The sequence below is a fragment of the Haliotis cracherodii genome, unplaced genomic scaffold, assembly GCF_022045235.1.
Source record: "Haliotis cracherodii isolate W230 unplaced genomic scaffold, xgHalCrac1.p SCAF_11, whole genome shotgun sequence".
Classification (NCBI taxonomy): domain Eukaryota; kingdom Metazoa; phylum Mollusca; class Gastropoda; order Lepetellida; family Haliotidae; genus Haliotis; species Haliotis cracherodii.
Window position 1 is genome coordinate 10,726,548 of NW_027266266.1, and position 13,069 is coordinate 10,739,616.

The 13,069-nt window shown below is 42.0% G+C and overlaps 2 protein-coding genes across 2 annotated transcripts; one reads left to right on the forward strand and one right to left on the reverse strand.

Annotated features, from left to right (window-relative positions):
• On the forward strand, nt 1-5,821 carry LOC139455426 (uncharacterized). The gene is made up of 6 exons (XM_071236980.1): nt 1-159; nt 1,791-1,991; nt 2,562-2,672; nt 3,410-3,536; nt 3,915-4,065; nt 4,978-5,821. Exons 1-6 carry the CDS (start codon nt 1-3, stop codon nt 5,819-5,821), a joined length of 1,593 nt encoding a protein of 530 aa, XP_071093081.1.
• Nucleotides 5,822-8,126: 2,305 nt separating this feature from the next.
• LOC139454830 (uncharacterized) lies at nt 8,127-8,828 on the reverse strand. Its single transcript, XM_071236450.1, has one exon. The coding sequence runs from the start codon at nt 8,826-8,828 to the stop codon at nt 8,127-8,129; it is 702 nt and encodes a 233-aa protein (XP_071092551.1).
• Between the last annotated feature and the right edge of the window lie 4,241 nt (nt 8,829-13,069).

Consider the following 13,069-nt stretch of genomic DNA (forward strand, 5'->3'; position numbering starts at 1 on the left):
ATGGTCAAACCTGACACAATGGAGAAGGCAACCAAGAAGCCCAGCGTCTGGAAGTTTGGATGCTCAGGATATCTGATAGTCCTCATCTTCTTGGTTGTATGCGCTACTCTCCTTGCAGGATCCGTGTTGGTTTATCTTCAGCATATAAGGAGAGTTCAGGTGAGCTTTTGAATCGTTGCCTATCTTATATCCCCCCGTCACACGTTTTCGAGCCTCACCTTTTTTCGAACCCCTTACAAGATGTAAAGACGCGGTTAATGACGCAATCAAGAAAGACTCTTAAACGCCGACTGAAGACGTCGAAGAGTGCCACATGCCGCTGAATTTCTGTTGCGAAGCTACTCGAAGAAAAAAAAGATATTGAATGAGTAATGAAAACATACATCAAAACTTACCTTTTCACTAATCCACATTTTAATCAAATTTGATCTGATGATAATTTTGCATGGGAACAATCGTATGTAACGAGTATTTATCCGCTGATGTTTGTAAACTTTTGTGTGAATGTCATGTGACTGATCATGTGATGCATCTAATATTAACCTGACTGTAATTTTAATCATGTGACGGTAACAAGATGGCGCCTGATCGTCTCGTCTCCTCGGTGAAGTATTGTCCTATAATATTTACAAGGAATGGTCATTAAACAGAAATAAATGTTCTCAAAGGCAATACTTTATTTAAACATATTGGGATTGTTATCAGACACGCAATGGGGAATACATCTTTGGGGCGCGAAAAACCATAACACCATATTCCACTCAGTGCTTTGTGAAAATAGGAGACGCAGTCTCAGCGTCAACAGGTGTTCTTAAAGCTAAACACCACCAACAACAGCAGCAACAACAACAACAACAATAGGCTCCAAGTCTACAGTCTATTATATTCGATGCTAAAGGAAAGTGGAGCCTAGCGGTTAGACCCGGGTATGATTCGAACATGTGTACAATGTGCGAAACCCCTTGCTGGTATATTGATGGAAGCGGCGTATAATTATACGCATTCACTCACTTAAGGAGATACCAGGTTATAATTCTGACCAATAACTTTTTAGTTATTTTTCTAATCGATTTATGTCACGCCGAAGACCCGTTTTCGATTCCAGACATGGGTACGGTGTGTGAAGCCCTTTTCCGGTGTGAGATTTCTGGGATATTGCTAAAAGCGGGGTAAAAGCATATTCACTCTAACTGTTTGTTGTCTATTTGTTGTTCAACGTCGCGCTCAGTACTATTCCAGCTATATAACGGCGGTCTGTAAATAATCGAGTCTGGACCAGACAATCCAGTGATTGATGACATGAGTATCGATACACGCAGTTGGAATACGATGGCATGCATCCACAAAGTCAGCGAGTCTGACCCGATCCTGTTAGTCGCCACTTTGAGTAGTTTTGAAGCTCGTTAATCGAGTCTGCTTGTAACAGATATTTCAGAATGTATTTAGTGGTTCAGAACTTGTTTGATATTTATTCGGATTTGTAACCAGCTTCTCTTTTCATATCAAGTTTATGTCGACTAAAATGTACTTATACCGAGCTTTAGAGAAATAATAACGAGTTTCGTATCCTATTTTTAACTAGGTTTTAATGAACTTTCAACAACATTACGCTATACCCATGTGTCCTTAACATAGAGTCGCTTCACTCCTAAATGGATATCAAAACATCTCTGCGAACTATAAATATATAAACCGCCCAATATATGGGAAATCCAACCTGAAATGCTGTTTAAAGTGGCGTTAAACCCGGCCCACTCACTCACTCACTCTTTACTCATTGTCTACGTCAGCTGCCACACCAAGTGGTGTTCTCCCATGACGTCACGGAGCCCGACCGGTACCTCGAGGGGAAGATGACCTTCACCGACACTGAAGGCGGGAAGACAAAGGAAGTCACGCAAAATGTCTTCACGGACGAGACAAAACGAGAACAGGTTCTCCACATTTCCGGCGAGAGGATGGAAGTTTATGTGCTACAGAAGTTTGCAGAGGTAAAGCAGTTTCTCCAACTTTATGTTCTCCAGTTTCTCCAATTTTATGTTCTTCAGTTTCTCCACCTTTATGTTCTTCAGTTTCTCCATCTTATGTACTTCAGTTTCTACAACTTAATGTTCTTCAGTTTCTCCAATTTTATGTTCTTCAGTTTCTCCAACTTTATGTTCTTCAGTTTCTCCAACTTTATGTTCTTCAGTTTCTCCAATTTTATGTTCTTCAGTTTCTCCATCTTATGTACTTCAGTTTCTCCATCTTATGTACTTCAGTTTCTCCAACTTAATGTTCTTCAGTTTCTCCAATTTTATGTCCTTCAGTTTCTCTAACTCTATGTTCTTCAGTTTCTACAACTTTCTGTTCCTCAGTTTCTCCAACTTTATGTTCAATTTCTCCAACTTTGTGTTCTTCAGTTTCTCCAACTTATGTTCCTCAGTTTCTCTAACTTTATGTTCAATTTCTCCAACTTTGTGTTCTTCAGTTTCTCCAATTTTGTGTTCTTCAGTTTCTCCAACTTTATGTTCAGTTTCTCCAACTTCGTGTTCTTCAGTTTCTCCAACTTTGTGTTCCAGGCTCAGCAGATGGCAGTGGTGTTTTTGACCAACTCAACATCAGAGGGCAGTATCGTCATGTGTACTGATGCTCCGCTGGAAGGAGAATACATTCCGAAAGCTCATCTGATGGTAATTGTTTCAGGAACACAAATACATACCACAATTCGTCAATGTCAGTTCGAGTTCGAATAATTGGCTAAGCAAAACATATTTATCATAGGTTCGAATCTCATACTCGCCCTGATTATAATTCTTTGTTTGTCCTCACCACATGCGTACAAATGGATTTGACAAAAATGGTAAATGACAAAGAAATGCATCACTTCAGGCTTTCCCGATATAACTATTTGGTTGTTTGCTGTTTAACGCCGCTCTCAGCAATATTTCAGCTATTTGACGGCAGTCTGTAAACAATCGAGTCTGGACTAGACAATCCGGTGACAGACATTATGGGCATCGCAATTGGAATACGATGACATGCATCAACCAAGTCAGCGAGGCTGAGCACCTGATCCCGCCAGTCTCCTTTTACGACAAGCATAGTCGCCTTTTACGGCAGGCATGGGTTGCTGAAGATCTATTCTATCCCGGATCTTCACGGGTCCGATATAACTGAAACAATGTTCAAATCGGCGTAAAACTCAGCTTACTCACTCATTCTCCCAGCGTCTGCATTGAGGAAGAATGCTTCTGAAATTCATCAGGAAATAATCTATTAAAAAAAATACTTTTTTGAACCGACTTAAGCAAGTCAGACGTTCGAACATTTTAACCTTTGTTATGTAAAGGTTCAAAGTAACTGAAATAAAAGTGAAAAAGGTTCTTGAATTATAATGTATTTCATGTCTTATTACATTCTTTTCCAGAATGCAAAAGAGCATGATTTTGAAGGAACCATGAAAATGGCAGAAAACTTCCACCCTGCTAAAAAGACGCTCGAGTTCCAGTACCGTCGCTGTGCCGACATCCCTAAGAACATGTTCAGCTCTGACGGTACGTACAGGTCGTTTCTCGTACCATCCTCGGTGTTCTGGGGCAGTATATGTCATTCCGGGCACCTTCCTCGGTGTTCTGGGGCAGTACAAGTCGTCAATGGCCTTCGCATCATTCTCGTTTTCGGCCGAGTTAGCCGATCCATCTCTCCCTGTGACCTCGTGGTCAAGGACGCCAAAATAGTGTTGATCTACGTCACAAAGCCGCGTCAGGATCCGCTGGTTGTGGGTTCGCACCGATTATGATCCTTTGACTATTGGTCTCATCTATAGCCTTCATCTCATCGGGATTTCTTCCGAATGTAAGTTAGTATATTTATTAAATACTGATATAGTACGTAAACCCTTCACACAGTCAGCATTTCGTTTCTTTTCACAGTAAGCACGTCGACCGTCGATCACGAGACACCATCATCACCCCTAGTGAGGACGAAGCGGGACGTGCCATATGGCTCCTGGTGCGGCCCGGGTCTCGGGGGACTTGGCCTATCCTGCTGCCCTGCGTGCAACGCACCCTATCAAAGTTGCGTGTAAGTAGAAAATGTTGGAGGATAAACTTTGTTTGGTTTGTTGTTTAACGCTGCACTCAGCAATATTCCATCTTCATGACAACAGTCTGTAAATAATCGAGTCTGGAACACACAATCCAGTGATTGACATCAGGAGCTTCGCTCTAGGCAACTGGGATACGATGACATGCATCAATCAAGTCAGCGAGCCTGACCAGCCGATCCCCTTAGTCGCCTCTTGCGTTAAGCATGGGTTGCTCAGACCAATTCTCCGATCTTCACGGGTCGCAGAATAAACTATTCCTACACATTGACTATTTTTAACTGACGACGCGTGTCAACACCAGAAAACATTGCGCATATGTAACGTTCGTATATGCTAGCCAGCATTTAAAACAGAATTGTGTTATTACGACAATATTACCATTTGAGCACAAAAAACAGGCCCTCTGATGAAATAAATTGAATAAAATATAATTGCGTTGTAACAAATGTTATATTTGGGATAACACTTTCTTAGTAAAGTACAGATTCTCGTACTTTTTGGGGGCTGAGTCCCGTCCGGGATTCGAACCAACACTTTCACACTTTCTAAAGGGCATTGTGTAATCATAAAATTGCGTTTTCAAAATGCTAGTTAGTATTGTTTCAATTTGTATATTTTAAAAAGCTGATTGTTAAATTATAACGACCATTGGTGATCGTGACGTCAATGATGGACACTATGACGTCATCAGATCAATATGTTGACTGCAGTCTTTAGAGGTCCACACGTGCTCTTGTATTTTCTCTTTAAACTGTCAATGCAAACAATAAGCTATAGTTACTGGCATATGACCAATCAGTCCTACCATTCATACCCTCGGACAGAAGCTGGTAACTCTTTATATATGACATTGTCGTTTGTTTGATACCTTTATGACGTGTCTTCAGTGCCAACACCTGTGCTCCCCTCATGGACGAAGTGGACGAGTCCTGTTTCACCTTCAAGATGTGCGAAGAATGTACCAGCCACAGAACATCTGGACTGCCGTCATGCTTCTGCATCAAAGACTTCAGCGATGACCTTGAGAGTTCACGTTGCAAAGGTCGATGGGGACTTATGAATGGACCAGGTTACGGGATGAACATCGACTATCATTCCAATGGTATGAACAATGTGGTTGAGAATCGGGTGAATGCGGCGCAAGATATAGCCAAAGCCCGCACAGATGTTGCCGAAGCCCACACAGATGTGGCAATATCAACGGCTGAAATAGCCAACACACAAGCTGACACCGTCAGTGCTATGGCCAAGCTTCTCAGTGATGCGGTCAACTCTGCTGGACCGTCAGATATGCCTGTACCGGACATCCCTGCTGCCGCCTATTCATCAAGCATCGGTAGTATGGCTTCGCTTAAGACCGCTGAGGCGACTGCCGACGCCCAACGGGAGGTTGAGGGTGCGCTCGCCGATCTCGCGAAGGCTGACCTCAGGGCCAATGTCCTTGGGAGAAGGAAGCGCCAAATAGGTTATAACTCGTTCCCAATGTCGTACGACCGTCGTGCATGTTTGAAATACCGTAGTCGTACCATGACTGAGTTAATGCACCAGAGATGCTGGTGTCCCGTATTCATCCGTGTCAAGTACGTCTGCGGATATCAGCAAGTTGCAGGTTCCTGCAAGACTACCGCTGATGGAGAGAAGTGCGCCGTCAAGTATCAAATCTGTAGCAGGATCATGTCCAAAAACACCCTGAATGCCGTGAGCTTTCAGAAATGTCCAAGCATCCCGTGATGTATGTTTCTAAATAAAGACTGGTTTGACAAGATGTATAGATAGACATCGTTGTTTACGTATATTTCGGCACAATTTGTTTGTTTGTTCGTTGTTTAACGCTGCAATATTCCAGCTATATGACGGCGGTCTGTAAATAATCGAGTGAACCAGACAATCCAGTGACTGACAACATGAGCATTGATCCACGCAATTGGGATCGATGACATGCATCAACCAAGTCAGCGAGCCTGATCTACCGATCCCGTTAGTCGTCTCTTACAAGCATGGGTTGCTGAAGACCTATTCTAACTCGGATCCTCACGGGCCATTTCGGCACAATTGAAATATTTAAGATGAGTATATTTATAGCAACGAAAGCGTTTTCTTTTTCTGTAAAACCAGTAATAAACAAATTGACCATTGATCTCACTGTGATCTTCGATTTTAACGTGTTTCTTCAAACAAGGATTACTTTGCATTCAAACGAACCATACATTTTTTTGATTAAATTTTATTGATATAAGTGAGTGAGTGAGTGAATATGGTTTTACGCCGCCTTTAGCAATATTCTAGCAATATCACGGCGGGGGACACCAGAAATGGGCTTCACACATTGTACCCATGTCGGGAATCGACCTCGGGTCTTCGGCGTGACGAGAGAACGCTTTAACCACTCAGACTACCCGACCGCCCCTATTGATATTAGTACTTTAGTACGTCCATTGAACCTGTTCACAGTGATTCGATGCAGCGATGTTATCAGTAGAGAGTGAGTGAGTGAGTTAGGTGTAACGTCGCTTTAAACACCATTCCGAGCCACCTTTGTAAAGCTGGCAATTGGTTTATTGATAACTGAAAAACCAGAGGTTTAGCGTGCGCATAACTACCCAAACTGCAAGGTAAGGAAACACACGGCAGACAGGTAAATTATTACATTGATACTGGTATTTCAGTCCCCCAACTAAGTTCTATCTCTACCCGTTAACGTTCTCCCGTTGTGATTTTGGGTTCGAACCCGTGTCGCGGGATCTTATACTTGGGGTCAACCTTTAAAGGGGATCGGATGGCAACGTCGTGTAATCCAGGTGCTTATTGTGGCATCGGATCTAGACGGTTGGTCTGCCTGCTCCAGAGTTTATCGGCTGGGATGTACCGTGATGGTGCTGGGTTATTCATCATGCCTGCGTAAAACAACATTCACTCATTGTTGATTCCAACGACAGTGTATTAATTGGCCGAAATTTGCACGCCACTTTGCGAACCGGATGTCGATTTCGTTACACGATTTTGATTGGACTGTGCATAGACTCATTAGTCCAGCCAAAATAGGTCCATTGCAGGATTTGCCAAGCATGTGTACCTCCAACTCGGCGTCAACATATATTTTCCAAATCTTTTCAAGTGTTTAATCAAGGTGCTACACTTCTCGGGGTAAGATCCGTTTCATCACAATATAGATTTTGATTTTCGATCAGATCGTCTTCACTGGGCGCCGCCATTTTGTGTGAAACAAATGCAAGTGATATGAGAGGTGGAATCTGATTGGTCAATAGGAGGGACATAGAAGGGACATAACTCGTAATAAAAAAAACACTGGTTGCGCTACGAACGAGCCCAGAAATTCCAGTCTAGTTCGGCAAGGGTTGAAACAGGACTTTTACAGTCAGTTAAATCCCTTGCCTCGGGAAATAGTCCTTTTAGAACAAAGTGGGCTCGAGCATCCTTGTCTCGAGTACCCGTTTTCTATGGCAATATGACACTTTGTCTTTTCTGAGCATCATCCGAGTCCAAAGCCTCAAGACGCTGTCATTTCTCTTCCATCCGTTAAACATACATACTAAGATGTGAGTTATCTCCCCTGTTCAGCTACACGAGGCCTTGACCCGACGCATGCTCCTGTTCTCATGTGCCTGACTCAGCATCGTCCATAAACATAACATACACTGTTGTTTGCATAAGGAAAATTTTAATTGTAAAGAAATGGTTAAAATAAGATTATAATGATAAAATACATCGTCTTATGGGGAAACATTTACAATCAAAATGAAAGTGGATGAATTACCATTCAGTGTTACTGCATCAGTTGTATCAACTGTACAATTCAAAACAGTTGCCATTCCAACTGTACAATTCAATCCGTTGGCACTCCAACTTTACAGTTAGAATTGTTGTCCTTCCAACTGCACCGTACATACAGTGTGTAAATCTCAAATACCACAGTTATAGCGTTTAAACAGTTGTGCAGCATCGATGTGGTCAACTGTTCAGTTCAATAGTAACCGACTGTACAGATGAAACAGTTGCAGACCAACATAGTGACCAACTACAGTTGAAACAGTTGTGCACCAACAGTAACCAACATTGTGACAACTGTACACTTGAAACGGTTGCCCACCAACCTCGTGACAACTGTACACTTGAAACGATTGTCCAACAACATTGTGACAACTGTACACTTGAAACGATTGTCCAACAACCTCGTGACAACTGTACACTTGAAACGATTGTCCAACAACCCCGTGAAACCTGTACACTTGAAACAGTTGCCCATCAACCTCGTGACAACTGTACACTTGAAACGGTTGTCCAACAACCCCGTGACACCTGTACACTTGAAACGGTTGTCCAACAACATCGTGATAACTGTACACTTGAAACGGTTGCCCAACAACCCCGTGAAAACTGTACACTTGAAACAGTTGCCCATCAACCTCGTGACAGCTGTACACTTGAAACAGTTGCCCATCAACCTCGTGACACCTGTACACTTGAAACGGTTGCCCACCAACATCGTGACAACTGTACACTTGAAACAGTTGCCCATCAACCTCGTGACAGCTGTACACTTGAAACCAGTGCCCACGAACCCCGTGCAAACTGTACACTTGAAACGGTTGCCCACAAACCACGTGGCAACTGTACACTTGAAACGGTGGACCACAAACATTGAGACAAGTGTACAGTTGAAATAGTTGCCCACCAACACTGTGGCGCCTGTACACTTGAAAAGGTTGCCCGTCCACATTTAGACAAGGGTACATTTGAAATAGTCGCCCACCAACCTCGTGACAACTGTACACTTGAAACAGATGCCCACAAACCACGTGGCAACTGTACACTTGAAACGGTAGCCCACAAACCTCGTGACAACTGTAAACTTGAAACGGTTGCCCACAAACCACGTGGCAACTGTACACTTGAAACAGTTGCCCACAAACCACGTGGCGTTCTACACTTCAAACGGCTGCCCAACAACCTCGTGACAACTGTACACTTGAAACGGTTGCCCACCAACCTCGTGACAACTGTACACTTGAAACGGTTGTCCACCAACCACGTGGCAACTGTACACTTGAAACGGCTGCCCACCAACATCGTGACAACTGCAAGTTCACAACACAACTTGCCCTCAATACAGTTCAGATATAACTGCACGACCATACGTACGTGACGACACACCACATCCCACACAGTACAGAAGGTCCGTCACAACAGCACATGGTGCGTGAACCTCACAGCTGACACTCAGTTTACTGAAAGACTCCACAATGTACCCTGCCCACTGCATGCCCGTTGGACGTACACGTTGACTGAGCGAACACGTATCCCACTGTACAACCTATACCTTTGATCCAGACCAAGAAAAATCCCGAATCAACCTGTGGTATAACAACTTGTAACAACAAATGCAACTATACATAAACAACAATTATGAAAAAAACCCTTAACAGTGCTTTTTGACGTAATCCCATTTTCGATCTTAAGTTCAACACTAAATACCTTCACCGCATTTTTTTCACCTATATCTTTGCTCAATGATGGAAGCCGATGCTCTCGCCACATACCAAGCATTTAAAACAATGTGGATAAGCAGTTAGTTTTACCTTAAGATCATATGAACTCATGTCAAGCAGTTGTAAATCGCTGTGATGGATACATTATTCTGAAACCTTAAGCAGCCTCTACGCCACATTGGTCGGCAACATCCGTAAAGTCCCGTCACAAACAGTTCCTTCCTGTCTTGAACTCGTTATACAACCATGGCATATTACAACCGTGGAGTCCTGTCTTGCACTCGTTATACAACCATGGTTTACTACAAGCGTGGAGTCCTGTCTTGCACTCGTTATACAACCATGGTATATTACAAGCGTGGAGTCCTGTCTTGCACTCGTTATACAACCATGGCATATTACAACCGTGGAGTCCTGTCTTGCACTCGTTATACAACCATGGTTTACTACAAGCATGGAGTCCTGTCTTGCACTCGTTATACAACCATGGTATATTACACGCGTGGAGTCCTGTCTTGCACTCGTTATACACACATGATATATTACAAGCGTGGAGTCCTGTCTTGCACTCCTAATACACACATGGTATATTAACAAGAGTGGAGTCCTGTCTTGCACTCGTTATACAACCATGGTTTACTACAAGCGTGGGGTCCTATATTGCACTCGTTATACAACCATGGTTTACTACAAGCGTGGAGTCCTGTCTTGCACTCGTTATACAACCATGGTATATTACAAGCGTGGAGTCCTGTCTTGCACTCGTTATACAACCATGGTTTCCAACAAGCGTGGAGTCCTGTCTTGCACTCGTTATACAACCATGGTTTACTATAAGCGTGGAGTCCTGTCTTGCACTCGTTAGACAACCATGGTTTACTACAAGTGTGGAGTCCTGTCTTGCACTCGTTATACAACCATGGTTTACAACAAGCGTGGAGTCCTGTCTTGCACTCGTTATACAACCATGGTTTACAACAAGCGTGGAGTCCTGTCTTGCACTCGTTATACAACCATGGTTTACAACAAGCGTGGAGTCCTGTCTTGCACTCGTTATACAACCATGGTTTACTACAAGCGTGGGGTCCTATATTGCACTCCTAATACACACATGGTGTAGAGATTTTGTTCCCGATATTATATATTTTCTCAGCTACAGCTACAAAACCAGATATTTTTTATTTAAAAATGTGAGCCCGATTTCTTAGTGCTGGTGAGGACTGCGAAGGGATCGTAATGTAACGTCGTCTTATATGGAGGGGTGTATGAAGTCTTACGGTAATACAGTAAACTACGGTTATAACGAACACGCTTATAACGAACTTACTTTTTTGGTCCCGACTATTTGCTGTAGTTATGCTGTTTATATGCGTATAACGAACTACGGTTATAACGAACTAAAATAAGTAGTTCCTTTGAGTTCGTTATAACCGTACTTTACTGTAGGTTCTCTGAGGACAAGCACTAAAACTTGCCAGAGACTGTCATAAGTTGGCGCTTAATATCCGAATTCTAAAAACAGATGGGACATGATTTATTCAATCATTTTACAGTTTGCTTTGGATCGATAAGTGATAAAAACTGGTTTAGGTTCTTCTAAATTTTATGAATCTTAAAATCCTACTTGTAACGACGCCTTATCGTTAAATCAAATTTTGCTTTAGTCATATAAAAATCCCGTGGATAATGTTTATTATCAAAGCGATCTTAACCGTCGGTGGTTCATAAAACACCTTGTCATGATAGTATTCTCATACCGGATAAACGTGTCCTACGCATATCATCTTTCTCGAAACCGACCAACTCTGAAGGAAAACAGAATCTATAAATAGATAACAATACCTTTGGTTGTATCTACAGAACCTTCAAATAAAATGCATATTTGTAACATAAATCATATCGAGTGTAACAATAATAACCAATATATCATAAACACCTACCAGTGCATAAGTTCATATAAGAATAATACGTATTGTGAACAATGTAAAAGGCCAACAATGAAAAATAGTATGTACATCAATTACGCATAGTTCATACGACTACAACATAACCAAAACTTCCCACCCGGACCAGCCAGAACATCAGCCGAGCCCGTAACAAGAATACTACATGTGTTAGAAACCTGGTTTCCTACAACTAGTGTTGAACTGCACTCAACTCATCTTGGAAAGCTACAGTAACAACGTACACGCAACGCCAACGCCAACCTGACAACCCTCCTTTGTTGACTATTGTGGATCACTAAAGCAATTGCTAGGCAACCAAATGCGTCTTTGTCATATACAAACACTACAATGATTAAGTGGGAACATACAGTCAACACCGCTGTGTCGAACTTTGATGTGTCGAACTGACGGTTGTATAGAAGTTATAGCTTGGTCCCTGCGTAGTCCACATTTATTCACTTAACCTCTGATGTGTCAAAGTTACGTTTGTCTCCAAGTCAGTTTCCAGTCCCAAACACTTCCAGCACAATTGTACTCTGATTAGTCGATCTTGCATAGGCGCTGTAGCGCATTTTTCGGTTGTGTCGAACCTCGGATAACTCGTACTGTTTACGTAGGTCCCTTCAACGGTGTTGTGTCTATGTTCATATATAAGAACTCAATTTTAGTTCATTCAAAATTTCAAATTCAAACTGTGTCAGGTCCCTTCAACGGTGTTGTGTCTATGTTCATATATAAGTACTCAATTTTAGTTCATTCAAAATTTCAAATTCAAACTGTGTCAAATCGACATTCCAATGAAAACATTGGGAACAGGTTAATACATTTAGTAAACTCCATACCGCTTCCTATTTTTTTAACTAGAGAGGGTGGGACTTTGGAAAAAGGTCAGTGTCATGAATGTAGAAAAATACACAAAGTAGACGCTTAACTACATTGTTAACAGAGCACGGGTATGACGTTGACCATTATCGAGGCGTATAGAGGGTGCAACTCTGGAGTGGACGTATTGAAAATGTTCCCACTGGAAACTCGTTTCCACCCCACCATCATAAATGCTCAGACCATTTGGAAAAAGAACACCCTTATTGTTGTTCCATTGGCAACAGATGGCGTTACAAACACAAATGCCTTCGAAATGATGTGGAAGTATTGTACAACATATTGGTCCTAAAACCTAATCATGATTTAACAAACGAAAAAAAAAATGTGCTCACGAAAATAATTTTCAGCAGGACAGTTGAATGTAAATTTATCAAAATAAATAAATAGCACTGATATGTTATACATGTGATTTAAGTGACAGAGCAATTTTGTTCCGAAAATATATTTCACAGACGCTGAAAAATATGGTCAATCAACTCCTTTAGGACACCAGTATATACGTGAATAGTCTCCTACCTCTCTATCAGAAACTAACACTGCTTGGCAACATTAAATCTACGTATAAGTTCATTATGCATAATTTTGACATAATATAGTCAACAATGATTTGAGTATGCCTAATACAATATCCATACAAGCCT